This window comes from Colletotrichum truncatum (genome assembly GCF_014235925.2).
Source record: "Colletotrichum truncatum strain CMES1059 chromosome Unknown Contig_0001, whole genome shotgun sequence".
Taxonomy (NCBI): domain Eukaryota; kingdom Fungi; phylum Ascomycota; class Sordariomycetes; order Glomerellales; family Glomerellaceae; genus Colletotrichum; species Colletotrichum truncatum.
Window position 1 is genome coordinate 745,621 of NW_027222398.1, and position 27,963 is coordinate 773,583.

At 54.1% G+C, this 27,963-nt stretch overlaps 4 protein-coding genes across 4 annotated transcripts; 2 read left to right on the top strand and 2 right to left on the bottom strand.

The window, feature by feature from the left end:
* Positions 1–1,582: 1,582 nt before the first annotated feature.
* On the top strand, positions 1,583–6,881 carry CTRU02_200185 (NADPH-ferrihemoprotein reductase (cytochrome b5-like Heme/Steroid binding domain-containing protein); the record flags this gene model as incomplete). Its single annotated transcript, XM_036723303.1, has 6 exons — positions 1,583–1,750; positions 1,806–1,839; positions 1,903–2,673; positions 2,741–3,032; positions 3,079–3,085; positions 3,144–6,881. 6 exons carry the CDS (start codon positions 1,583–1,585, stop codon positions 6,879–6,881), a joined length of 5,010 nt encoding a protein of 1,669 aa, XP_036585092.1.
* Positions 6,882–7,641: 760 nt separating this feature from the next.
* CTRU02_200186 (ABC transporter) lies at positions 7,642–12,295 on the bottom strand (the record flags this gene model as incomplete). The annotated part of the gene is made up of 11 exons (XM_036723304.1): positions 7,642–7,668; positions 7,753–8,591; positions 8,641–8,706; positions 8,760–10,476; positions 10,530–10,890; positions 10,971–11,048; positions 11,122–11,140; positions 11,202–11,706; positions 11,767–11,909; positions 11,963–12,068; positions 12,143–12,295. 11 exons carry the CDS (start codon positions 12,293–12,295, stop codon positions 7,642–7,644), a joined length of 4,014 nt encoding a protein of 1,337 aa, XP_036585093.1.
* Positions 12,296–14,889: 2,594 nt separating this feature from the next.
* CTRU02_200187 (duf341 family) lies at positions 14,890–15,888 on the bottom strand (the record flags this gene model as incomplete). Its single annotated transcript, XM_036723305.2, has 3 exons — positions 14,890–15,074; positions 15,163–15,706; positions 15,847–15,888. The coding sequence occupies 3 exons, from the start codon at positions 15,886–15,888 to the stop codon at positions 14,890–14,892; spliced, it is 771 nt and encodes a 256-aa protein (XP_036585094.2).
* Positions 15,889–20,378: 4,490 nt separating this feature from the next.
* On the top strand, positions 20,379–27,475 carry CTRU02_200188 (polyketide synthase; the record flags this gene model as incomplete). Its single annotated transcript, XM_036723307.1, has 5 exons — positions 20,379–21,069; positions 21,126–21,336; positions 21,407–21,612; positions 21,669–26,581; positions 26,639–27,475. 5 exons carry the CDS (start codon positions 20,379–20,381, stop codon positions 27,473–27,475), a joined length of 6,858 nt encoding a protein of 2,285 aa, XP_036585096.1.
* Between the last annotated feature and the right edge of the window lie 488 nt (positions 27,476–27,963).

Genomic DNA, 27,963 nt, shown 5'->3' on the forward strand with positions numbered 1-27,963 from the left:
GTATTATGGGCCATATTATGCCATGTTCGGTTGCCAAGAGTTGTGGCCAGCACTCTGAGATTCTGGAACGCGCGTCAACGGGAGTTTAGCCAAACTTCAACCAGTCATTCAATTCAGAGGTAGGTGTAAAAATGGCTCACCCTGGGCAATTTCTAAAGAAAAAGGCGGCATCAAATGTAACAGGGGAGCGTTGCCAGGCTGACCCCTGCTGCCACTCGTCTGAGGAGATCAATGGGGAAAGGAGCCGTGTGGGGGCGGTTCTCGACCTTAATCCTGGTCATTGGATGTACTCCGTTCAAAGGACTCTGTATCCTCGATTAAAATCTGAGAAGAAAAGAAACGACCAGCAGATGATACTTGAAGTGGCGGTTTGGGCTACCTAACGTTGTCAGCAGAACTGGTCAGGAACAAGATATCCACTGCATCGGAACCTTGTCCTACGACGATGAAAGTCACAAACTCACTGGGAACAAAATGCCAAGCCCCCAAACCCCCCCACCATCCCGTAGATTCAGAAAAAAGAAATTGTGGATCAGTAGATCAGGTATGTGAATTGCTCGCAACAAACCAAGTGTGACAAGATGATATCATTGGATTGGCTGACTTTAAAGTCGACATCCACACCACTGTGACCGGCTGTTGAGGATGAGGCTATTTTCTTCCCATCCCCTGCCTCTCCTCATTTTCAGCTCTCTTCGCCTCGCCTTTGCTAGTACCCCTAGATTCATCAATAAGGGCGGGCCAGACTAACGGGCTATTTCCCTAAGCTGGAATGTTCGTTGACTAAACCCCCGTGAATGCTAAATGAATTAGACGGACGCCAGGATAGATTTTTCCATCCATTACCGAGAACTGTACTGCCGTTGATGTGCCTAGATGCTCCCCAGGGCTGCATGAAGTCCCCCGGCCGTTCTCGACTCTCGAAACCTGGCGCATGTCCATCGTCTTGGCACTTCATATGAATGTAACCCAAGCAACCTCTCCTGGGACACACAGCCAAGATCTGAACTTTGGATGGCTTCAACATCGTCCTAAGACGACAGCTTAGCGTGTTTTGGCCACATGGAGTATCAGCTGCTAGTGCAGCTTTGTCCGTCCAAAACTCTCCACCAAAGTGTTTTTTTTCTTTTCCTGCCATTGGCCCACGAGTTCCTGACAGCTGTGAATCAGAGTTCAAACGGCCGCGGAGACTTCCCGTCAAGTAACCCCAGTCTGCGGGTTGATATTTTGTTTGCCCATGGGACGGACATGCATGCAGGGGCTAACCATGTCGCTTCTCCTGTCATAGACTGAAGGATCCACAAACGACCTCAATGTCTTCGGTGCTTGATGTCCCTTTTGGAATGCTTTCGATCCCGTTCTTATGAGGGCTTCATTTCATTTAGTCTTCTATAACTGATTTGATTCTTTATTTTTGCCCCTGCGCATGGAGACCTTCAGCTAGAGGTCATTCTCATTCTTTGCCCTGGAGGTGTTAATTTCTTCCTGCCCTGGAGGCCATCTTGACTATTGTTCATAATTACTCTACTTTTTGTCTATATTTTGCGAGCAGACATCGACCAAACCACTGCCACATTTAGAAATGGCTTACTCAGAGAGATCCTGTCCGGTTTCGGGCTCCATGAGAGGAAGATGTCCAGCTGGTGCTGCTGCTCAAGGCAAACAAAGCAGAGCAAGCAGCCGCATGGGACCCCGAGGATGTTCGTTTTCTGGCTTCTCTCAACCGGGCGACATTCATGCAGCATTCGATGTAAGTGAAAGCCTGGGGGGATATGATGACTTGGAGCATACTGACAAACTTACAGATCCCTCGAGGAGTTGATGCCGAGGAGTGGCTTCGTATGAGGAAGGTGATGTCGAACAACATCCAACTGGAATAGATACTAATTTATCGTGACAGAGAGCGAAGGTCGATCAACCAGATTCTATACTCCAGCTACCCCTCAGGACAAGAAATCGACATGGCCAAGGACCAAGCACAGATGGACGCCTTTAATGTCAACGAACAAGACCTGCTAGCCGTCGCCCTTGGAGCGCCAGCGAGACAAGTGATGCTGAGAGCGGAAGAAATCGGTTCACAAACAGGCTGGAAAGATGGATACCTCAGCACAGAGCACGGCTTTTGCCCACCGGATTATGACGAGGCTGCAGGTGCCCTGGCCAGGTCTCCGGGACGTGTGTGGTCTGACCTCTGTGAGAGAATGCCAGGATGTGTGTCTCGCGGCCGCGTCAGAGAATCGATTGCCGCAGCACCCGTCATCGAAGGAACCGAGGACGTCATCCCCGACCAAGCACTCTGGGCCGCGATAGTCGCCCTGGGAATACTCTGCTCCATATACCGCTTCGAGCAAAAGTATGACGGGCATGATGGAGTGAACGCCACAACCAGCCCGTCAAAACTGAGGCTGAATTGCAAGATGGGTGACTACCTTGGAGAGGAGTTAGTGGGAATTCCTCTCAGCATTGCTTTACCGTACTTTCAAGTATCTCGTCGAATGGGTAGAACACTACCGCATCTCACATTTGTCGACCAATCTTCCTACAACCTCAACATCAAGGATGTCACTTCGAGCTATCCTTACCTTGCACGTTTCGACAACATCGAACTGAGATGGCCAATGTTCGGCGAACGTGCCGAGGTGGCATTTTTGAAAGGAGTTGCAGAGACATCTGGTTAGTTTAGCCAGCTTCTTCACTCTATCGTCAGTGGTTTGCAAGTCTCGCTGACAATGATTCATAGCTTCTTTTCAACACGGCCCTGATGCTATTGCTGCTTGCCAAGAGCATGTCATGAACCGCAACATCGAGGGTCTTCTTCATGAAATGATCCGACTGAAGGAAATCCTCGAGCGCATGCCTAATGCTTTTCATTCCATTTCCACAAACCCCAATGCGGGCGAAAACTATGTTCCCGTTCAACAATGGGTCCGCTGGGCCAAGTTCTCTGCGCCCCTTTCAAAGCGATGCCCTGCCTCTTCCGGCTTGCAGTTCCCGCCGTATCTGGTGATGGATGCATTTTTGGGCAGAAAGAAGTAAGTTTCTAACATTTACAATTTTGGATATTCACTCCGAACGAAGACGAAAAGTAGGTATATTCAACTGGCTAACTGACGTGAAGGTACTCATCTTTCCTTGGTGCTTAGGGAGTCCACCTTCGTGCTTGGCTCCCATCCAACCTGCGCGCCTTCATTGCAGCCATCGAGTACCACTACCGTGTTCCCGAGTTCGTTCAGCAATCTGGGGACCCCCGCTTGATGGGTGTTCTTGATGGCATTGTCGAAGCCTACACTGGCGAGCGAGGCTTTATGGGTGTTCACCGTTACAAAGTCTTTGGAATTCTCGAGGTTGCAGCTAAAACTGGTCGTACTGAGACCAACGGCGCATCAGGAGCCGCCGACGGCGAGCGCCCATGGGAAGAGACTCACCGTCAATTCTCCGAAGCCATGAAGGAACGACTTGAACCTTACCGAGGGGCTCTGCCGGTTGAGCCGCACCAAATGCGAGGCACTTTTGAAGAGTGCCGCTACGTCAGCCGGGTCTTGAGCAGATCATTTGTCGATTCTGATCCAGCACGCTCTATTGCAATGGCCACACTCGATATTCGGGAAACTGGAATCACATTTGCACCTGGAGACCGCTTGGCAGTGATGCCCCTGAACAGCTGGGAGGAATGCGCCAAAGTGATCGCCGCTCTCGGCTTGGAGGAGCATATCGACGCCCCTGTTGATGTTACCGGAACATGGGCCCGGTTTGAAATGCACCTAGGCTCAGTAAGGAGAACTGCTACACCCAAGCTGACTATAGGCGACATCTTGCGACGCGGCCATCTGGCTCCCATTACAAAAGATATGGCCCTCAAGATCCATGGCATGCTCCACGCCTCCTCCAACACCGTCTTACAGGTCTTGAGCACCGATGAGTGGCCCGTCAGGGGCTCTTTGGGTGACCTTTTACAGGATGCCGTCACAGACACTCCGCCCCAGATCTGGGACCGAGTCTTCAATCTTGAGAACGTATCTTGGCTGGCTGATCTCGTCCCTCTCGAGGTCCCGCGCACCTACTCTATCGCAAGCTACACTGAGGAACTCCTTCCTGAGACTGTTGATTTGGCGGTATCTCGCTCCGAGTATAAGTTGTGCTCGACCTTTGCCAAGAACAGCGAAGTCTCCCGTGCAGGCGTTGCCAGCGGCTTTCTCAACCCTCCTGTAGAGGTGGAAGAAATCGACTCTGATGATGAGATCCTTATCGGTGTTTCTAGGCCAGCTGCCTTTCAACTTCCTCTGGACTCCATGGCTCCTTGTGCCTTCTTTGCTGGCGGTAGTGGTATTGCACCTTTCCGAAGCTTCTGGCAGGCTCGTCTCGCCCAAAGTGGTCTATCAGGGGGCAAGAACTTGCTGTATCTCGGCGTTCAGTCACGGGAGAAGTTCTGTTTTGAAGAAGAGCTGAGGCAATACGTTGATGCGGGATTTATGGAGGTTCATATCGCATTCTCAAGAGACTCTCGAGGGTTGGCTTACGATGGCCGGGACCTCGTTGAGAAGCATATTCCCCCTCGCTACATCGATACTTTGATTGTCGAACAAGGTGCTGCGATTTGCGACCTTGTAATGTCCAAGAAGCAGGGCGGTCTTGGTGGCTATCTCTATATCTGCGGCTCCGTTGCCGTTTTTGACTCTGTCATGAATGGCATCCGCAAAGCTATTTACACCTACAGAACAGCTACCGAAAGCGGCGTGGATACCATTGTCAACAAGGCATTTGCCGAAAGACGCTTCATGCTCGATGTGTTCATGACACCTAAGCCACTGCCATGCACACTACCGACTATTCCTCTGTCCCAGCTGGCACTCCATACAGGTCATCGTCCCGGATCACGCATGTGGATTGGAGTTCACGGAAGCGTCTACGATGTCACCGACTTCTGTCCTATGCACCCAGGCGGGACTCTTATCATCAAGTCGAACGCCGGTGTCGATTGCACCAAGTCATTCGACAACCTCGCCCACACCAACAATCCCGAAGTGTCCAGTCTCCTGACAAAATACTTTGTCGGCCACTTGACCCCTAAGCCCGACTACGGCAGTGACGAGATCTCAGCCCTCCACGACCTCTGGTCAGCCTACCTCAGAACTACAGTCGAAACGCTTGTTGCTCATCAGTTCGAAATGTACGAAATCATGGGAGCGTCTCTAGAGACATCTTCCTCTCACGACCCTGCTGGAAGCAACAACATTTGGCTCCGCGAAAGCCTGCCCAATATCATCGCCGTCCGAACCTTCTACGGGTACCAGTCGCGTCTTCTCCAAGGCGGCTTCGCGGCTCTTTTCGGCCCCAAACTCCAAGAACTTGTCCTAAAACTCTCCTTCGTCGTCGCAAGCGCAAACGGCCCCGCCGCCGATACCAAACTCCCCGATGTCCTCGGCACCGTCGCCCGCGCAAAGACCAGCGGCGACGCGGCAACCTGCACCAAGGAAGTAGCACTAGTCGGCCAGTTTGTCTGCGACGCAGATGCGTCTCTCCGCTTCCAAGAACGCGGCGTATTCGCATACGCCGCCCGAAGCGTCGAGTTGGACATTGCCCTACTGGAAGACCTCCGCCAAGAGGCCTGTAACGGCATGGACGCCTTCGACAGCATCGCCGACTCCATCAAGGACTCCTCGGATCCGGACGTCGAAAACGCCCGACTCACCGCGCTCTCCACTTTCCTCCTCCAAGTCCTCGAGCGCATGGCGAGACACTTGGAGATCTTCTACACGCAACTCGCGCGGTGCTCAGTCTACCAACCGCAGCTCGAGAAGAACCCGGCCCGCACCCGCTGGGCCCTCGTCCGCCGACGAATCCGTGACGGCAGCCTCTTCGTCCTGGCGACCAAGGCTGAGCTCTCTTCGAACCTCCTGAGCCAGCAGCAACATCAGCCCTATTACATGTCGCGCGCCAACCCTAATCAGAACATTGACTTTGACCGAGTCATGGCGCAGGTGCAAGCGAGCCTGCGACAGGACGTTTCGTCGTCGTCAATGAATCCCGCTCACATGTCAAGTCAGCAGCAGCAACCTCTGACCCTCAACGCAGTACACCAGGCCCGAGGCCGGAGCACGGGTGATGTCAGCGCGGTCGCGAGTCGCGAGAACGCTGATGCTCTCAGAGCGATGAACAGTTTCGTCGAGAAGAACAGCCGTGCAATAAGGCGGCTGAGCAAGATGCCCGCCGTGCCGATGAACTTTGACGACATCCAGCGAGCCGCGCTCCTGGAGATGTCACAAACCGGCGGCGGCGCCGGCGGCGTGAACGGCGGCATGTTGTCGCCGCCTGAGATGGCAGGCGATATGCACATAGACACATTGCAGATGAGGAAAGGCGGGAGCAACAGGATCCTGCCGACGCCGCCGTCGAGCCGCGGTTCAAGTCGTTCGCCTACGAGATTCGGCCAGTCGTTTGCCGTCGGAGGCAGGCCTGCCGCTGAGATGCTCCTCTCCAAACTCAACCGACCACGCGGGGCATCGCTTACTCGGGGAGCAGCAGCACCACCAGCGTCGTCATCGGGCGCGAACCCGCACGCTGCGCCGTATCCCGTAATCGGATCACAGGCCCCGTCGCCGAGTCACCCGGTTGTTGACGCGCAGACGGCGCTCAACTCGATGATGAGCCGCCTCAACACGAGACCTCGAAGCGGGTCCGCTGCTGTGATGTCTGCGAATAGCAACATGCACACCCAACCGAACGGTCTCACGCGCACGCGGTCACTGATGAGCATGGGCAGCAGCGGAGGGAGAGAGGGCAGAGGACAGCATGTGCCGCGGGCGTCGACGAGCTCGCTACGCGCGTTGAAGCTGCGGAGCGTGATGGAGCAGAGCGAGGAGAAGGTTGCGCCCACGTTTTGACGTTTTAGAATCTGGGAATCTCTACACGAGTGTTTTGGACGGGGTTCCGTCGTCGGTCGCCGATTATGGGATGAACCCGTGAGGGATTTGCGGCGCCGCGCTCACTTGGCACACTTGGCGATGAGGGGGAGTGTGCGTGTCCGTGCCTTTGGTTTCCACTCCGTCTCGGTATCGCGTTTTTCTCTTTGTCAGTATGTTTATTTTCCGATGTTGTCGTTGGTGCACGGTACTTCTTCAGGATGGGGAAAAGAAATAGTCTCGTAAAAGTAGAGCATAGTGTGTCAATGTATAGAATAGTGTTGAGAATGCACAACCTTGGTCAACTCGTGTAGGTTTTGACATGTGATGACTGAACTGCAGGTGATGATGCTTCGATTTGAGCTTACTCATGGGAATCTCTGAACCAGCGTAAAACGCCTGAGCTAGTGAGCTGAGCGTGGCTATCGTCACAGGTTATGGTTGAGAATTGCTCTCATTCCGGTCTTGCAACTCAACATCGTAAACGTATGAACTAAAGGAATTGTCTTGTAAAACTAGAAAGTAGTTCTTCTAGATGGAGCCGAGATAGCGTTTGGCAACTATGATAATAAACAAAAAAAAAAAAGATTCATGATAAAATGATGGTAAACCCGTGGTATGTTGTTACAATCTTTCCAACGCCTCGATCAATAATAGGTCAGCGGGGAACCTCTACCACGTCCAAGACAATAGTCTCTCGCTCCTCTTCTATCCCAATAAATCCGTCCCTCTGGAAATCCATTTACTTGTCCAACGCCTGTGATTGACACTGTAGAAAAGTTAGCCGTGATTGTCCGAAAAGTAGCTAGTCTCAATATAGAGTAGAAATGGTGTGTAGACAATGGAAACTTACCATCTGGAAATAGACACCCCTCTCGGCGATTAAACTTGCGTGGTCACCTCTCTCAACGACCTTGCCATCCGCCATTACGAAAATTACGTCGGCGTTCTGCACGGTGGCGAGACGATGCGCGACCATAATCATCGTCCTGCTGCCCTTGGTGGCGTCAAAGACGGCCTGCACCGCGCGCTCTGTCTCGCTGTCCAACGAACTCGTCGCCTCGTCGAGGAGAAGCAGCGAAGGGCGGCGGATGAGAGCTCTTGCGATGGACACACGCTGCTTTTGGCCGCCGGAGAGGGCGACACCGGCTTGTCCCACGGCGGTGTTGTATCCCTCTGGCAGAGACATGACGAACTCGTGGATACCGGCGTCCTTTGCAGCGGCATGGATCGCCTCGTCTGAAACAGAAGACTCGTCTTCGATGCCGAGGAGGATATTATCACGGATGGTACCGGTGAAGAGCGAAGGCTCCTGTGCGACCAGGGAGATGTTCTGACGGTACTTGTTGAGTTCGAGGGTGTTGATGTCGTGACCGTTGTAGCTGATCTGACCCTCCTGCAAAGTGTAGAAGCGCTCCAGGAGGGAAATAATGGTTGTCTTTCCGGAGCCGGAGGGGCCGACAATGGCGGCGAACTGGCCACGCTCGATGTGCAGATCAAGACCCTTCAAGACGGGAGTCGGGCGCGTCGGGTAGCTGAACCAGACATCCCTGAAGTCGATTTCGACGCCCTTCTCGTAGTGAACCTCATATGGCACGATGTCACTGATGCGGCCGGCGGGGTTTGTCTCATACTCATCGTTATCGCGCATGGCGAGAATGCGGTCGGCGGCAGTCTTTGCTTTGGCAATATCTGGGGAATGTTAATGGCGTTCTACGGTGGTGAGCTGATCAACACTTACTGGGTCCGAAACTGAGCCACTGGCCGGCGCTCATGCCACCCTGGACAACAGCAATGTAAACAACCACTAGAATACTATTAGTCCCCTGGTCAAGATATCACTGATGGCTTTATACTTACTGTACTGGAAAGGAGTGTACTCGTGGTCGGAAAGCAAGCGGCCTCCGTACCAAAGCACGAACGCCATGCAGAGCAGAGAGATACTGTCGCTGAAGGAGAACAGCAACACGCTGAACCTCGACTTGCGGAACGCATCCTTGGTGTGGTCGTTGAGCAACTGGTTGTAACGCTGGCAGATACCCTCCTCCATGGTCAAGCTGGAAACGGTGCGGATGGCGCCGATGCTCTCTGACGCGAACTTGGCGCTCTCGGCAAAGACGGCGTTGTTGGCCTCCTCAAACTGAGTCTCGTGGCGTACGCGGTAGAACATGGCTGCGACGATGATGGGCATGGATGTCCCCAGAGCGACGAGCGTGAGCTTCCAGCCGAAGACGAGACCGACGACGATGCAGCCGATGACGTTGAACAAAGAGATGAGGACAAAGGCCATGTTGGTGCCGAGAAGCTGCTGCAGCATGGTCGGGTCGATGGCGAGGCGGGCCGTGAGGGCACCGGCGTTGTTTTCCTCAATGTCGAAGAAGGCAGACGGCTTGTTGAGGATGTTGCGGAAGTATTCCTTGCGGTAGACGCGGGTGATGCCGAAGCCGATGGTGGTGGTCGCCCAGCCGAGGAGGAAGTGGGACACTCCGACGCCCGCGGCGAGGTAGACGAACATGATGCACCAGTGGTTGGCGATGACGCGGAGGAACGTTCCCCAGTACGAGAAGAGAGACACGAGGACGGCAAAGAGGTAGGCTTGCACGGGGGTGCTGGCTCCGGCACCGAGTGCGGCGAACGCAATCACGACGTACGTCTTCCACCGCTTCTTCTGCTCGCCGAGCAACTGGCCGAAGCTTCCAAACAAGCGCCAGGCCCTCCATCGAGCAAGCAGACCGGTGGGCTCCTTGACGACTCTCAACGCACCCTCGCCGCGCTCAAGCTCCTCGTCAGAGCCATCGCGCTCAGTGACCGGGTTGCTGTCTCCAGAAGAGCCAGCATCGGTACTGGGTCGCTTCTCGGTAAGGTCTCCAGTGCTGCTGCCGTAGGGAAGCGACTTGCGGACAGAGTTTCTCTCGGGTTCGGGGCGTCTCCAGCTGAGGTCGCCAAAGAGGATGTCATCATCTTCCTCGACACCCATGTCCAGCTTCTGCGCGGTAGCGAGAAGGTGATACGGTCCGTCGATCTGGGACATGAGTTCCGTGTGTGTGCCCTGTTGTACGACCTGTCCTTTACGGAGGAGGATGATGTTATCAGCCTTCTTGATGGTTCCTAGACGATGAGCAATGATGATGGTGGTGCGACCGCGGCAGGCGCGGTCCAAGGCGGCTTGGACAATCTGCTCGGAACGGACGTCGATAGCGGAGGTGGCTTCATCGAGGATGAGGATCTTGGGCTGCTTGACGATGGCACGGGCGATGGCAAGACGTTGACGCTGGCCACCGCTAAGCTTGATGCCTGCGTCGCCGACTTCAGTTTGGTAGCCCTCGGGGAGACGGCTGATGAACTCGTCGGCGAAGGCGTCCCTGCATGCTTCCTTGATGAGTCTGGCCTTGATGGCGTGGTCCTCGTGTTCCCACTCGGTACCGATGAGACCATACTCGACGTTCTTGAAGATGGTGGTGTTGAAGAGGGCGTTGTCTTGCTGGACCAGACCGATTTGGCTGCGCCACCATTTGGGTTCGATCTCGCTGAGGAGGCGACCTCCGCAGCTGATGATGCCGTTTCTGAGCCACAGAACCTGCAACGAATTAGTCTTGTGGTGAGGAAATACAGTAGTCAGCAGTCACTTACCAGCTGATTGGTCTGCAAATCTCCGTTAAACTCATACCAGCGCTCCAAGATACCGACAATGGTACTCTTTCCAGAGCCAGAAGGGCCGACGATAGCAGTGACCTTGCCGGCAGGGAAGGTGAGGCACAGGTTGCCGAGGATCTTGACGTCGGGCCGCTTGGGGTAGACAAAGTTTACGTTTTGGAAGACGATGTCACCCTCGGCGGACGCCTCGGGGCCAGTGATCTTGCCGTATGTCGGCTTCGGGGCGTCGATGATGGTGTGGAAGATGCCGTTAGCGTCAGCTGCCTGAGACGCCGCTGACAGAGGGGCAGTGAGCTGGCCGACGGACGAGGCCATCATCATGATGCAGAGAAGAACGCTAAAAAAAAAAAAAAAACGCTCAGGGTCAGTGACCGAGTTTCATCCTGGGGGTGGGGTAGGGGGAGTGAGCCCACTTACACGATGAGGGACGCCGGGGTGGTCAAGGCCATCATGGTGTACATCCTGAACGCGTACCAGAAGGATAGCGCAAACGTCCTGTGAGAGAAAGAAAAGTCAGTCACACAGCCACTCGTGTCGCTAGATACTGTTGGGTGATCGAGATGCTTACGCATAGATTCCGAAAAAGACTGTTTCCAAGGTTAGCTGGGCTGGAATTTCTCACGAAGAGAACCAAAAGAATAAACTCACTTAGTCCCTGCTGGAACGCAATCAGCCATGCCATGCTCGCTCCCCGCTGTCTCGACTGATCGGCGAGGATGCCGTACTTCTCCAGCATCTTGAACTCGGCACCGCACGCAGCCAGCATCCTGATGGAGCTGAAAGCCTCGGTGGCGACGGAGGCAGCCTGGATGTCCATGTCCTGGACGTCCTTGAGGCGCGTGATGATGGGCGGCGTGGTGAACATGTAGACGAAGAGAATGAAAACCAAGCCCGAAGCAGTCGTCAGCGTGAGCAGCCAGTTGTATGCGAAGGCGATGACGAAGCCGGCGATGACGGTGGCCAGACTGGAGAAAAAGGTGCCCAGCTTCTCGGAAATGCCGAGCTGCAGGATGCTGGCGGTGATGGTAATGATGGCGGCCGTTTGTCCTGGGGCCAGCATGTCTAGCATCGAGATCGGGAGGTCGAAGATGGAGCGGAGGTAGGCCAGGCGGATTGCGGCGGAGATGCGGATACTCGTCATGCGGAAACCAAGCTAGAGGGGAGACTGTCAGCGACGGATGATGTGACGATTGTTTGAATGAGCGGCACTCACGTTGGAGAGGTAGGTCAGGATTAGTCTCGCGATGAAGAGATAGACGATGTACAGCACGCCCTGGTTGACGGTACGCGTGAATTCCTCCTGAGTCTCTGACGTGCCTTGTTTGAAGAAACCGGTAAAGGTCCCGACGAGTTGTCCTATGTGTGTGTTAGCAGGCAAGATTGCGCCAGGGAGATGGCAATGGACCTACCAAACACAATGTTCATCACCGGCATGGTAAGACCAGCGCCGATGGCACCCAACACCGACAGCACGATGATGAGCTTATCATACCAGGTACCGTAGGACAAGATCCTCTGTGAAGCAAGTTAGCAACGTGATGAATGCACGCAAACATGGTGAATCCCAAGAGTGATCGACGAGAACGTACAATGAAATTGCGCAGAGTCGCGACGTTCTTGGCGCTGAGCTTCCACCACGCCCTCTTGGGAGCCTCGGGTGTGGCATTGGGGTCGGCGGGGACTGCTCCACCGGCAGCCGGGCCCGGGACTGCCGCATCAGCGGCGCCGGCCGGCGTGGCCATAATGATTGGGTGGGGTGGCGAAGTGGGTCTTCCGATCGGGGTAGAGCTCCGGTCGAATAGGAAGTTTTATCGGGGGTCAGCTATGTGGAGGTCCGGGCCATGTGTGGGTGGGGGTATGGGGGGCCTGGGATCGGCGGGCTGGCAAGGGAAGGGAAAGAGGCTAAAAGTGTGTGTGTGTGTGTGGGTGGGTGTTGAATCGTGGATTTTTTCCAAATGGAAACTTCTGTCTTATGCGAACAACTCGCGTATCAGGATATTTGTCAAGATTCGTGATTCGAAAGAGAGTTCGGTTTGGTCGTCCCGCGGCGACTGAATGGAAGAGTTCTTTCAGGGAACCGGGGAAGAACGAAGACGAAGGTGTGTGTAGAGACGATACAAGGCAGGAAAATGAGCCAAAGATGCACCAGACGAGAGAGTAGCAGGAGGCGAAGGGGGGAAGGGGGGGTAAGAGGAGAACAAGACAAGGGTTTAGAAGGAAGGAAAAAAAAAAGGACTAGTAGGAGAGGGAGATTGGGGATGGTTGTGAGATGGGGGGGCGACTGGTAGAAGGGCACTGGAAACCGCGGCGCGAGAATGTCAACGGATCACTTGTGAGGACTTGCAAAGGGAACCAAAAAAGCGGCTGTGTTCGTTGCCGCCTCCGCTGGTGCATCGCCTGTTGCGAAACGAGCGCGAGAGTAGGAGACAAAAACGACCCAGCGCCGAGAGAGTTGGTTTTGAGACTTTGTGAGATTCTTGGGATGCGGCGGCGGCGAGTTGGGACGAGATTGAGAGTGAGATTGAGAGAGGATGTTAGATAAGAGTGGAGACGAGGGAACGATTTGCTTGTTAGAGGAGTATGCAACTGTATCTTGGCTATCGTATCACTTTGTGAGTGGATAAGTATATGCGGAAATATAGACAAGGAGAGAGAGAGGGAGAGAGAGGAGAGTTGTGCGTGTAATTCCCCGTCATCTATCCCAGATGGCCCCCCTACGTAAGATAGACGCACTCTATAATCCAATCGCAATCAGTGTTTTACTGGGTTTGACGTGGAGAATTAAGGATCTGGAGGCACATGGGAAAGGAGGCTGAGTGAGTGAGTGAGTGTCCTGTAGCTGTCTTCGCTCGGTTCGGTCTTGGGAAGGTGGAAACGAGTAATGAACGGACGTGGTTTCTTCTCCTCTATTACCAGTGTGAGGTAAAGATGAAACGGGTGACCTTGAGCGATATGGGAACCTTTGGTGGGCATCTGTTCATTGTTCTTTGCTTATCCCTTCTCCCCGTTTTTGCCCCCCCTCCCTCTCCTCTGCCCCCGTTCAATTCTGTTGCCTCCCGCAGAATGTCTTACACTCTTCCGTTTTTGCATTTTCCCAGATCCCAAAGCGCAGGACGTACCGTACCGGGACCTTAACCGAGTAGTATTTGCTCGTTTATTTGTTTTACCCACATATGCAGGTCGAGGGGTTAGTCAGTCTGGGATTGCCCGTGCGGGAGGAATGGGCCACCATCCCACGCTTTGGAGCCCGGTTCCCTGTGCCAAGTATGAATCTTGCGCTCGTGAACTCGTGAAAACAGGGTCTGGGGCAAAGCCAGGACATGCATGTTTTGCGAATCAAGACAGACAGGAGAGGGAGAGAGAGAGACAGCCATCCCCTTCCATAGCACTTCCCTTCCCCCCCACCCCTCCTCTACTCTGTTTCTCCTCTCCACCTTTCTTCCTCTTTTCCCCTTTCCCAATGTGCCACCACCCTGCAACCTGTTCATTTGTGCGACCTGTTTCTGATGATCGATGCCCTAATGAGGAAATTCCATGCAAGATTTTTCATCTAGTGTTTGAATAATGGCGATATCACAAGTGGTTGGTCTGATCCAAGTTCGCGGAAGTGTCTCGAGGATTGGTTCGAATTAGAAACGAACAGGCTTGTCCCGAGGAACCATGTGAAGTGACAGCATTTGCATAGTATTCGCTTTCGCTTCGCTCTTCTCATTACTGTTCAAAGTAAGACTATCTGTCATCTGGCACGGCCACTTTTGTTTTGTACAAGAGATTTGGCATTCTTTCTTGTTCGTTTTTGGCAGATGGATGTTGTAAGAGCATTCGTCTTGACACTTGACATAGGGCAGCCTCTGCCCACTTGACTCCACGGAGGACGTTTTTACCGGATCATGCATTTATGCAAGACCCTGAACGGAACAAGGCTTGACAAGTTTGACGGGCGTGGGCACTGCTGCGAACTGCTGTCAAATATTTCAGAAACGCCATCTAGATTTGTGTAGTCTGGTTTGCGTTGCGACTAGAACAACGAGGACGACGCCACCCAGGGTGTTTGAGCGGCGTGCCATGATTTGCAAAAAAAAAGAAGCAATAAAGAAATAAACGTCGACATGAAATCCATGCAACAAAAAAACCAAAACCAAAAAACCCAAATCATCATGTCCCGACTCCAGCAGGCTCCCCAGGATATGCGCCCTCTATCCGATGCTATATGGGAAATAGGAAACCGGCCCCTTGCGTTACCCCCAAACTCAGAGACGAACAAGCCGTATCGATGGTTATTATTCGGAAATGTTCCCTTCGCCGGGATGTCCCTTCCGTGGCCACGCCACAACCATTACAACAGGCCCTCCTCTTGCATATCGACCATGGTCTCGCGCACAATGTCGCCGAGTTCCTTGATGGTCTCCTTGTCACGGGGGAGGGTGTGGCCCTTTGCGTGATCGAAAAGATAGGCGGTGTCAGGATCGCACATGTTGTACAGGGCCATAGAACCGTCCACATAAGGATCCAAGGATCCGACTAAAAAAGATGCATTGTCAGCAAGTGTGTCCCAATAGCTAAAAATGGATGATCATCGGTTGAATCCGCAAAAAAAGAGGTAGCTTACTGATGTGAAGAGTACGGGCCTCGATTCTCTCATCGGTCTCGTCAGACAGCACGAGGGCATGAGTCTTGGGATCGACGGGGGGCCAGCCAGCAAAGAAGATGCCGTACTTGAACGCCGGCTTGTGACCTGAGCGCTTCAGGCGGCGTTGTTCGTAGAGCATGAATGTCGAGGCAACGGTGGCACCCTCGGAATAGCCAATGATGCCGTCGAAGGGACCGCGCTTCTGGACGATCTCGCTAAGGTACTTGATAGCCCTGTCGGTGCTGCGGTGCGTTGTCGCGATACCTTCTCTCATGAGCTCTCTCATGGTGTCTTCAGGGCTCTCGCACTGAGGGAAGTCACGGATACGGGCAAGGACGTCATCGCTGTGAGTCTTCTCGACATCCCTATCGGGCTCAATGAAGCGGTAGTAGGGAGGTGCGCCGAAGTAGTCCTCGAAGCCCGGGGGAGGAACGGCCTTGCAAGGTCCGTGGATGAAATGGAACTGTGCCGTGCCATCTCCGGTGAGCTCCTTCAGGATGGGGGCTGCGAAGGTTTGGTCAGTATGATAACAAAAGCTTTGAAGAAGAAGCCACTTTTGGTGGTTTGGGGTGGCTTCTTGCTTAAGACTCACCAAGTTGAACTTGGAATTTCTAATATGCGTTAGCTAGGTAGACAATGGACTAGGGGCATGCGAGTACTCACGTCCGAGCTGCCGTAGGCACCGGGGAGGCAGAGAAAGCGCATAGTCATGGTGAAGAGTGGTATGGGTTAGCGTGACTTGAGAGAGCCGGTTGAAGTAAGAAGGCAATGGATGGTAAATCTAAAAACCGCGGCGAAGATGTCTGTTGTAGGATGTTGATAATGATATGAGAGTGTTGATGGTTGTGATGTTGATGAATCAGCGAGTTGTGTGGATTGGATTGTCTGAAATAAACCGGCCAAACGGCAGCGTTTTAATCAATTTGAAGTTATCTAAGAAACACCTGTAAGATGATGTACGGGCGGCTGATTCACGGGCATTCGACTCATGAGGCAATCATCAGCTCAGACAAAACAATGAGACGGCACAGCTGTCGACGCGGGACGATGACAAGACAGGAGGAGGCTGAGTGATCCATCTGCCCCCCAGGCTGGAACAGTAAACAACTCAGATTGACCGAAAGCCGAGAGCAAAAAAAGGAAAATTTGAAACTATGCACCTCATCATGATTGAGGCAAGGGACGATGTGGCGGTGCCTTGTCGCCGAGAGTATGGGACCAGCATAGCACACAGCAAATGAGACGGAATGGGGTTTCTTTGGAACTGGGACTGTAAGGAACTGCTTAGTGATGATACTGGCATCTTGCTGCAGTGTCGTTTCCATTGGATAGTGGATAAGATGGGCGGAAGTGTACGACTTGGGTGAAGTATGAGACTAGGCCTGTGGGCGTCGGTACAGGAAGGCAGGCTTGGCTTGGCTGGGTGACCCGGTCCTCAACTCTTGGGAAAGAAAAAGGTGGACGAGGATATGATGCGCAGCAGTTTGGGCTGGGAGAAGCGAAACAAGCGCGAGGAGACGCCAGGCCACATGGAAAGAATCGAGAAGGGTCTCTCCCCAGAGGGAGACGCTTCTCTTGCAGAGGAGCGAGACACTTGGCAGCCCGTCTGGCAGGCGTGGCAGCTCATGTGGTCTGGGCCTCCCGAAATCCGAATCATCAGTGGACGAGGCGCTGGTGATGCACTGGTGCAACCGATGAGATGCTGATAGGTGGGAATTGGGCTTTTGGGCTGGACTTCGGTCCGGTCTTCTGTCACCTTGTAAGCTTGAAACGGGATAAGGAATCGCCCGCGCGGGGGCGCAGTGGGAGTGTGTGACGGCTTGATTATCTGACTGGACAAGAGGGAGAGGATACGTGATGAGATGGGTGGCCAAATGTAGGAGCGCAGCAGGCAAGGTTGTGTGCGTGAGTTGTATGCGGGCGTGTGTACGTGCGTAGATGTAGGAAAGGGAGCGTGAATGAGGATGGATGAGCGAGTGAGCGAATGAGTGAGTGAGTGAGTGAGAGAGATGGGGCGATCTGGGTGGCTACGGCGGGCAAGCGTAGGCGCGTGTGTTTGCAGAGAAGAAACATTGTTTTCAAAAACATGCGTTTCTTTGGAACAAATGCTCAGTAGACTTTGAGAGAGAGACAGATGGGATGCGCTGTCTTAGCGGCAAATGATGGAGGTGGTCAATGTGACGAGGCTCAGTGATTGAGTTGGTCTAGTCGAGTCCTGTAGGGGTATCCTGTAACAGCGATTCGAGTACCTGGGCTCCTGGAGAGTGCAAACAGAGGGGCACAGCGTCAGCGCAAGGCAAGGCAAGTCAAGGCAAATTGCTTTGCGGTGCAGGGACAAGGGCTCTAGTGTGGCTGGCGCGTGTCAAACGAGAGCTCTGATACTGCAACGGCACGAGAAGAAGTGCGACAGACGCGCTTGTGATTTGGAAGCTGCCAAAGCTTTCTGACAGAAGCAGTTTTAGAAACACCCTCGCTCCTTTGGGCTGGCTCTTTGGGACGTATTTCATAGGTGATGCTGGGATATGGGCGATTATGGTTTTTGGGTCCGAAACTGATCAGCTTGAACTGGCGGAGATGGAGGCGAATAAGGATGCTGGGAGGAGGGATTGATGATGGAGGTTGAATAAGAGATGAGGTGGACGGAGAAGGATGACGAGATATGCATCTTTGCATGGGAATGTCTTAAACGGTGAAGTGCCTCCCTCGATAATGAATGCTAAAGATACGTACCCTGTGCGCATGCCAATGTATGTAAATGGACCCACTTCAAGTCGATAAGGTACGTACATAGTAGTATCCGCGGTGGACCAACTCACCTTGACTCAACCTCACTTGATTGCCTCGGTGAGTCCCAAGGTGACCAATTCGGGAGAGAGTCCCGACTATTCCTTTTTCGGCGGCCTTCGACCAACGCTCTGGAGAAGGCGCTACTGTAAAATTGGTGAACCGGACCTGCATCACAGGCTGCTCTTGCATTTTGAGTGGTTGAGACATCTGCACCTTCTCCTGTAGCAAAGTAGCCGCATCTTTCTGTACATGCACCCCTGCTTCTTCCTCTTCCCTCCCCTTCCCTCCACCTCCTTGCAGTTCCCCCACTCTATTCCGATCAACAACGGTATTGAAGTCGCTCTGTGTGGCAATCCTGAGGCAATATTACTTGGAAATATACCCGATAAACTGAGTGGCCTTGACCCGGCGGCAGTCAGAAAATCGGCAAGAACAGACGCGACGCCTCGACGCCCTCCGCCGCCGCAATTTCCATTGTCGGTGCTTTTGACACAAGACACAATCTTTTCCAAACCGAACAACAAACGAGCGCCGATGTCCAGACCAAAACATGAGAGCGGACGAAGAAACAAGCACCGCCTCGCTGGTTCTCATGCAATTCCCGTCTCCTGCAGATGCGGCCTCACTTCAACCCATGGCAGAGTTCAAGACTCTTGTCATTTCGTGACCGGACGATGGCAGCCTGGCGGTGAAGATGAAGCTTGATATCGTCCCTCCCAAACAACGGAGGCCAAGATGTAGCATCTGCAAGGCACTTCGCCCCATCATCTCGTCTACGGGCAGCATTGACTGGGGCTGAATTGTTTCCTCATCCTTCTCCTTGGGACTGGTCGACCATTCATTGGGTCGCCACTGCTTCGGGAATCTCCAGTCAGGGAAATCGGGCCTCAAATGCTTCCCTCTGCAAATAAACCTCTCGCTGGGAGCCAAGCTGCGTTACATAATCAATAACCGAGGGGATGTTTACCCGACCCGCAAAACCGGATTGGCGGCGCTCTGCCCCCCCACCCCCAACGCCCTGCTCCGTTGCTGATACCGGCGCAGCGTTTAGTTACTGCACGCGCCCTATTGCGCTGTTGCGTTGCTGCCGTTACTGGTATTCCGCCTGGCCCTTGCTCCCCCGTTGCCCCCAACTCCCCAGTGTCCAGCGATTCCAGGTGCCCACTCGACTCCACTATTCCAAGCTGCACCAACATAAGCACCAGCACCAACACACACCTAACATTGGCACCACAGCACTGCGCATCGTACGTGGTTCTGCTCGCCCTCCACCACCTCAACTCCGAACCACGCCACCGGGCCCCCGTCCGCGGGGGGTTCGAGGGTTCATTGCGCTGCCATGTCTTAGTCCGAGTCAAACGTCCGCCTTCTGCAATCTGCATGGAAACTGCATGGCAGCCTGCCAGTGCTGTTCAATCGCAAACAAACTAAGGCACATCCGCTCCATTAGAGACAAACCGGTCTTGCAGCCCTCTCACTTCTGCTGCCCCTGTGTCGAGGAAAGCGATTGGACCTGCAGATGGTCCTGAATCTGGCCCTTACTGGCTAGAGTTGACCACCAACTCCCTGTACCATCCGGTCACTTTCCGGTATGACCGTTTCGAGCATCGTTCCTCGTGCTCACCCGTTAATACGCATAATCAGTCCATCGAACTTGCTTTTGGCCGAAATTACTATAAGCCCTGTAATACAGACTGACATGGAACCATCGCCTCCATCTCCGCCATCACAGGTACCTCCTTGCTTTCAAAACATGAGGAGGGAAATTCGTGACGAGCAAGGTCTGCCGCTGCTCCGTCCCTCCGGCTCTACATGGACAGCCCGGCATCGGATGTGCCCTGGCACCTCTCCGTAATGGCCCAGCTCACTATCAGACAGTGTATGCGCCTACATGCACGTTCGGGATCTCCCTATGATCTACCTAACCGTCAAGCAAATCTAAATCACACAGGCTAGTCTGTGCAAAGAACTCCGGCCGACTTGGCGATCTGATCACCTACCAGTCCCTTCCATGTCAACTCACTCGCAACGGAGCGAGCACCATGATATTCCCCATGCCGTTGATCAGCTAAAAAGCCTACAAAGAATCCCAAACCGGACCAGAAAAAAATACTCGTCACACTCACTCATCTCATCCCCATCAAGGAGGCTTGGTAAGTATTCAATATCAACACGGCCTGCCCCCCCTCCAAGCCCCAAGATACGCACGTCTTAGAGCATTCGCAGTCCGCCTTTCGCTTCCTCCTCCTCCTCCCACTTCACTTCTCTTTCACCCCCTTTTTTCATTTACGGAACGCCTAGAGCGCCAAACTTTCGCTGCACCATCTCTCGTTGATTCGACGAATGCCTGTAGCATAGAGAACGACCACAAATAGCGGCCTCCGCAATCTCCTCCCCCGTCATCCACCATGGCGCCCGGTGTCCTGTCCTACTCCTCTTCCGGGACATCGCCTTCCGGGAGTCCTGTCATGATGACTCCAATCGATCACTCCGATACCACGTCCGATGGCTTCACGAGCCTTTCTGTTGGCCCCCTAGATGGTGTCGGCCTCGGCGTCAACGGCCAGCCGATGAACGGTCACTCTAATGGTCACTCCAACGGCCACTCAAACGGTGCCTCTTACACCAACCCGGTCGGTGGCAGCGACGCCGGCTTGAAGCAGATGCCCATTGCCATTGTCGGTATGGCATGCCGCATGCCTGGCAGCGTCTCGAGCCCTGCCGAATTCTGGGAGCTGTGCTCCCGCGCCAGAACTGGCTTCACTCCCGTTCCCAAGGAGCGCTTCAACCACGAGGCCTTCTACCACCCGAACCCAGGCAAGACTGGCGCTTACCACGCCTCTGGTGGTAACTTCTTGGACGTCGACTTGGCGTCCTTTGATGCCCCTTTCTTCGGCTTGACAGAGAAGGAGGCCATCTCAATGGATCCCCAGCAACGTTTGTTGCTCGAGTGCACATTCGAGGCACTTGAGAACGCTGGTATCCCCAAGCACACAATCGTCGGCAAGGACGTTGGTGTTTTCGTCGGTGGTAGCTTTGCTGAGTACGAAAGTCACCTTTTCCGCGACAGTGACACGATACCCATGCACCAGGCCACAGGTATGAGGATGACCCCTGCACCCCCAGACACAACCTCGCTCTAACATTCCCCACAGGATGTGCCCATGCGATGCAGTCCAACCGACTCTCACATTTCTTCGATCTTAGAGGACCTAGTTTCACAGCAGACACTGCCTGCTCAGCCAGTCTGGTCGCACTGCATTTGGCGTGCCAGAGTCTGCGCGCTGGCGAGGCCACCTCTGCGATTGTTGGCGGTTGCCATCTGAACATGCTCCCTGAGTTCTGGATCTCTTTCTCATCATGCCGGTAAGCACTTTCGGCATTTTTGTTCAGGGCTTTTGTGTTTTCTCGATGATGCTAATGTGTGCGCACGCAGATTGCTTTCAGACACAGGTCGCTCTATTGCCTTCGACAACCGTGGTACCGGATTCGGTCGCGGTGAAGGTTGCGGCATCATTGTCCTCAAGCCTCTTGACCAGGCCATCAGGGATAACGACTCCATCCGTGCCGTTATTCGCGGTACCGGCATCAACCAGGATGGCAAGACGCCCGGCATTACAATGCCAAGTGGTGCGGCACAGGGTACGCAACAAAACTGTATCCAACACCGTGAAACCGAATGCTGACAAAAACTGTAGAGAAACTCATGAAGCAGGTCTACAGAAACGCAGGCCTCGACCCTCACGACACTGGTTACGTTGAGGCCCACGGTACGGGTACCAAGGTTGGTGACCCGATTGAAGCCACCGCTCTCCATAATGTCTTTGGCCAAAACAGATCCGCCAAGGATCCCCTCTTTATTGGCTCTGTGAAGTCCAACATTGGCCATTTGGAAGCCGCCTCTGGTATTGCTGGTGTCATCAAGGCAGCTATGATGCTGGAGAGAGGTTTCCTCTTGCCCAACCATGACTTCAAGAAGCCCAATGAGAAGATCCCTTGGAAGGAGTGGAACATGAAGGTTCCCGCCACTCAGAGGCCTTGGCCCAAGAACAAGAAGTACATCAGCGTCAACAACTTCGGTTTCGGTGGCACCAACGCCCACGTCGTCCTTGAGAAGGCGCCTTTCAACGCTGCCCCCAAGCCTGACAACAAGACATTGCCTAATCTTGATGCTAAGAAGACCAAGGGCAGCAAGAAGCTGTATGTCTTGTCTGCCAACGACAAGAACTCCGTTCAAGCTGTCATGAAGAACCTCGTCGTCTACCTCGAGCAGAGGCCTGAAATTTTCCAGAACGACCTCATGGACAACATCGCGTATACCCTTGGTTCGCGCCGTTCTATGCTTCCTTGGAGGGTTGCCATCCCTGCTGATGATTCCTTCGAGCTCATCGAGACCCTTAACAGCGGCAAGGTTATTCCCGGAAAGGAGTCAGAGCCGTTGAGGATCGGCTTTGTTTTCACCGGTCAGGGTGCTCAGTGGTACGGCATGGGCCGCGAGCTCTATGGCCAGTACCCTGTCTACACCGCCGCCATCGACAGAGCCGACGAGTGCCTGAGAAAGCTCGGCGCCGACTGGTCTCTCAAGGAGGAGCTTAGCAAGGACGCCGAGACCTCCAAGGTCTCTGAGGCTCACATCAGTCAGCCCGCTTGCAGTGCCGTCCAGCTCGCGTTGACGGACTTGCTCCGCACCTGGGGTATCCGCCCCGTGGCCGTTGCTGGCCACTCCAGTGGTGAAATCGGAGCGGCATACGCTGCCGGTATCATTGGCTTCGACGCCGCCATGGCCATTGCCTACCACCGCGGCAGACTCATCCCCATCCTCAAGAAGAGACACCCTGAACTTCAGGGTGCCATGATGGCTGTCGGCGGCACAAAGGAGGAAGTTCAGCCCATGATTGACGCTTTGAAGGAGCAGCAGGTCAGAATTGCCTGCTACAACAGCCCTTCCAGCTTGACCATTTCCGGTGACGCCGGAGCTCTCTCTGAGCTTGAGAAGAACCTCGAGGAGAAGCAGATGTTCAACAGACGTCTGCAGGTTGAGACTGCCTACCATTCTCACCACATGAACCTGGTTGCCAAGGAGTACAGAGAGTCCATCTCTGAGCTCCCTCACCCTCGCACTACTGACGTGCGCTTCCACTCTTCTCTCTATGGCCACCAGATCGATGGCTTCGAGTGCCAGGCCCACTACTGGGTTAACAACCTGACCTGCGCTGTCCGTTTCTCTGAGGCTCTTGAGACCATGCTGGAGCCCGTTGGTGACCACAAGCACGGTGTCAACATGATCATCGAATTGGGCCCCCACTCTGCGCTCCAGGGCCCCATCAAGCAGATCCTCAAGCATGTTGGTGACAGCGCCATGAAGATCCCTTATGCTGCTCCTCTTATCCGCAAGAAGGACGCTTGCGAATCTGCCATGGACTTGGCGTGCAGTGTCATCACCAAGGGTGCCATCCTCAACATGGACGCCATCAACTTCCCCAACACAACCAAGAAGCCATCCCTGCTCACTGATCTGCCTCGATATGCCTGGAACTACCAGAACAAGTACTGGCAGGAGTCTCGCATGACTCAGATGCACAAGTACCGCAAGTCTCCACGAAACGACTTGATCGGTCTCGAGGCCATCTACTCCAGTGACCTTGAGCCTACCTGGAGAAACATTGTCCATCTTGACGATCTTCCTTGGCTCCGTCATCACCAGATCCAGTCCTTGACTGTCTTCCCCATGGCTGGTTTCATCGGTATGGCTCTTGAAGCCTCCGCTCAGTGGGCGCAGCGTAAGGAGATCTCATTCGAGAAGTTTGAGCTGAGAGATGTCTCTGTCATCAAGCCTCTGGCGCTGAACGACACTGATGTTGAGATGACCATCAACCTCCGTCCCCATCAGGAGACCAACCTTACTGCCTCTGAGACCTGGAAGGAGTTCCGCATTTGCTCCTGGTCGCAAGGCAGCGGTTGGACTGAGCACTGCGTCGGTCTCATCGCCCTCCATGGTACCGAGACCAACGAGGTCGACGGCAAGGAGCAGAAGCTCGCTGCCCGCCGTGGCGCTGAGGCTACCATCAATGCCAGTGAGGGCCCTGACTCTGTTTCCGTTAACGAGACTGAGATGTACGAGCGCCTCACTGAGCTTGGCGTTGGCTACGGCCCTACATTCCAAGGTGTCAAGAATTGCAAGGCCTCCAACAAGTACTCCGTTGGAAGCATTGCTGCCGCCGACATCGCCAATGACATGCCCAATCACTACATGACGAGCACTGTCCTCCACCCTACCTTCTTGGAGTCTCTCATTGAGATGTACTGGCCCATTCTGGGCGCTGGGCGCACTGACATCAACACTGTCTACCTTCCATCATCGATTGCGAGAATATGTATTTCTCGTGATATCACCGCCCTAACCAAGGAGGCCGGCAGCACCCTCAAGGCCTATGCCAAGGCTGAGTTCTCTGCCACCGAGGTTCGCCCCACCAAGGTCTCCATCTTTGCCACCAACGAGGCCAAGGACTTGGTCATTGAGATTGACGAGCTTACCGTTTCTCCCATCATTGACGGCGAGACTCAGTTGGGCAACAACCCTGCTCGTGAGCTTTGCTACAAGCTCGACTGGGAGGCCATCGGTGACCTCAAGTCTCTCTCCGGCAAGGCCAAGAAGAGTGCGTCCAACGGAGTCAAGGTTGAAGCCCCTCTACCAGATGTTGACCTCGCTATCATCCACGGCGAGTCCAACTCCCAGCAGATGTTGGCGAACGGTCTGGCTATTGCACTGGCTAGCTCCACTTCCAGACTTCCTGAGATGGGTACCCTGCATGAGGTCAACACCGAGGGCAAGCTCTGCATCGTGCTCACCGAGATCGAGCAGCCATTCTTGGCCAACCCTACCAAGGAGCAGTTCGCTGATATCCGCAACATGATTGCCGGTGTTCAGGGCTGCCTCTGGGTCGTCCGTGGTGCCTATGACAAGGCCACCTCTCCCGAGTCTAACATGATTGTTGGTCTCAGCAGAAGTGTCCGTTCTGAGGCTGTCCTTCCCTTCGCCACTCTTGATCTGGATGATACCAATAAGTTGGATGAGGATGATGCTTCCGCTGTCATCTACGAGATCTTCAAGCTTGCCTTCAACACCAATGCTTCCTCCACCAGCGAGCTTGAGTTCATGGAGCGCTCTGGCAAGTTCTTCACTCCTCGCATCGTCCACGACGAGGAGATGAACGAGTTCGTCCACCGTGAGACTAACCCCAGCATTGTCGAGCTTCAGCCCTTTGGCAAGGATAACCGCTGCCTCAAGATGGAGTTCTCCACCCCTGGCGCTGTTGAAACTGTTCACTTTGTTGATGATGTCTCTGTCACCCAGCCTCTTGGTGATGAGGATGTTGAATTCGAGGTCAAGGCTGTCGGTATGAACGTCCGCGATGTCATGCTCGCCAAGGGCCAGATTCCTGACGCTTCCAAGCATGCTCTTGGTGTTGAGGCCTCCGGTATCATCACCAGAGTTGGCTCCGCTGTCAAGTCTCACAAGGTCGGTGACCGCATTGCCGCTCTTACCATTAGCAACGGTGCCTATGCCACCCGCACTCGCACCACAGCCGCCAATGTTATGCCCATCCCTCCCAAGATGTCATTCGTGGATGCTGCCACCCTCCCTCTTGCCTACTGCACTGCCTACTACAGCTTGATTGAACAGGCTCGCCTTCGTGAGGGTCAGCGTGTGCTCGTTCACTCTGCCGGTGGTGGCATTGGCCAAGCCTCAGTCTGCCTTTCCAAGATGATTGGCGCCGAGGTGTTTGTCACTGTTAGCTCCGCAGCTAAGAAGAAGCTCCTCATGCAACACTACAATATTCCTGAGGATCACATCTTCTACAGCCGCAACACCACCTGGAGAGCCGCTGTCAGACGCGCAACCAACGATGAGGGTGTTGATGTCGTACTCAACACCCTGCCTGGCGCTGACGCTTTGAGGGAGAGCTGGGCTTGTCTCAGCCGCTTCGGATATCTTGTCGATGTCCGCCGCAAGGATGGCTCTCGCGCCAGTCGCCTGGACATGGGCCAGGCCGAGACCAATGCTTCCTTCTTGAGCGTTGATATTTTCGGCCTCGCCAATGAGAGACCCAAGATCATGGAGAGACTCGTCAAGGATGTTTCTAAGCTTCTCGCTGACGATGAGCTCCGGCCTATCGACCCTGCAACCGTCTTCCCTGTCTCTACCATGGAGACTGCCTTCAAGACGCTTCAAAGCAACCAGGGCCCCGGCAAGTTGGTCGTTGTTCCCAGCCCCACCGATGTGGTCATGGCCACTCCTTCCAAGGCTATGATGACCTTGCTCAAGGGTGACGCTACCTACCTCCTCATCGGTGGTACTGGTGGTCTCGGTCGCAGCATGTCCAGGTGGATGGTCGCTCACGGTGCTAGGAACCTTGTCCTTCTGTCTCGTAGCGGCTCTGCCACTGGCAAGGTCAAGGAGCTCATTGACGAGGCCGCGGAGGAGGGTGCTCACATCACCGTCCGCCCCTGCAACGTCGCCGACAAGGCCAGCGTTGATGAGCTCTTCAACACTGGTCTCAAGGGTCTGCCCCCTGTCCGTGGTGTTATCCACGGTGCCATGGTTCTTCGCGTAAGTTTGCTTATACTGACTCTGTACCCATTTCGGCATAAAACTAACACTGCATAGGATGTCCTTTTCGAGAAGATGACCTACAGCGACTATACCTCGGTCACCGAATCCAAGGTCCAGGGTGCCTGGAACTTCCATAACGCCCTGCAAGAGCGCAACGTTCCTCTGGACTTCTTCGTCGCCATCTCCTCTGCCGCCGGCGCTGTCGGTAACCGTGGCCAGGCCGCCTACGCAGCCGCTAACTGCTTCCTTAACGCCTTCGTCCAGCACCGTCTCGCCCAGGGTCTGCCCGCTGTTTCCCTTGATCTTACCGCTGTCTCCGATGCCGGCTATGTTGCCGACAGCGGTGCTGAACGTGCTGCCGAGGTCATGAAGAACTTGGGCTCTGATACCATCTGCGAGGCCGAGGTTCTCGCTCTCTTGGGAGCTTCCATCTCCGGCAAGACGTCCATCTGCAACCACCATGTCATCACTGGTATGCGCATCACCCCTACCGTTCAGCCGTTCTGGACGCCCGACGCCAAGTTCAAGGGCATGCGTCTGGCTGCCGAGGAGCTCGCCGCTGCCGAGGCCGGTTCTGGTGCCGTGTCTCTGAACGCAGCCCTCAAGGCTTCCCGCAGCGAGGCCGAGGCTATGGAGGTTGTGTGCCGCGGCCTGGTCGAGAAGATTGCCGCCGTCCTGATGATGGAAACTGAGGATCTTGATGTCACCCGCAGTTTGTCACACTACCCTCTGGACTCCCTCGTCGCTATCGAGATCCGCAACTTCATTACCCGCGAGTTCGAGGCCAACATGCAGGTCCTTGAATTGCTTTCCAGCGGTAGCATCCAGACGCTCACCAAGGCCGTCTGCAAGAAGAGCAAGCTTTGCGTCGGCTTCGACTGGAGCAGTTAGACAAAGACGACATGAGCAGCAGCAGCATTTTGTCATTTTACACAGCAACACAGCACAATGCATGAAGAGATGAAGATTGGAAAGCAGTATTACTAGATTGTCCATTTTTTGATTGGGAGGTGGGAAGTATTAATAGGGGGCGTATTTGGGCTGGTAAACAGAACCAGGGAAACAGAGGCAAGGGCCGATATGAGGGGTCACACGGAGGGCGACACGACAAGGGCGACCAGACCACAATGCTGGATCAGCTTTTGTTTTTATATCTGTTATGAGTGAGTGTCTAGTGTCTATTTTCGTGTGTACGCTTATGAAACCCGCCTGGAAATCGCGGCATGATTTGACAAAGACGGAAATATGGAGAGAGAGAGAGAGAAAGAGAGATGGATGGAGGATGAGATTGGAATCATTGGATTGGGAGTTTTAATGTCATTTGCTTTTCGTGTTTTTTTCCCATAGCTCACAGTCTGAGTTTTTTTTTTTTTTTTCTC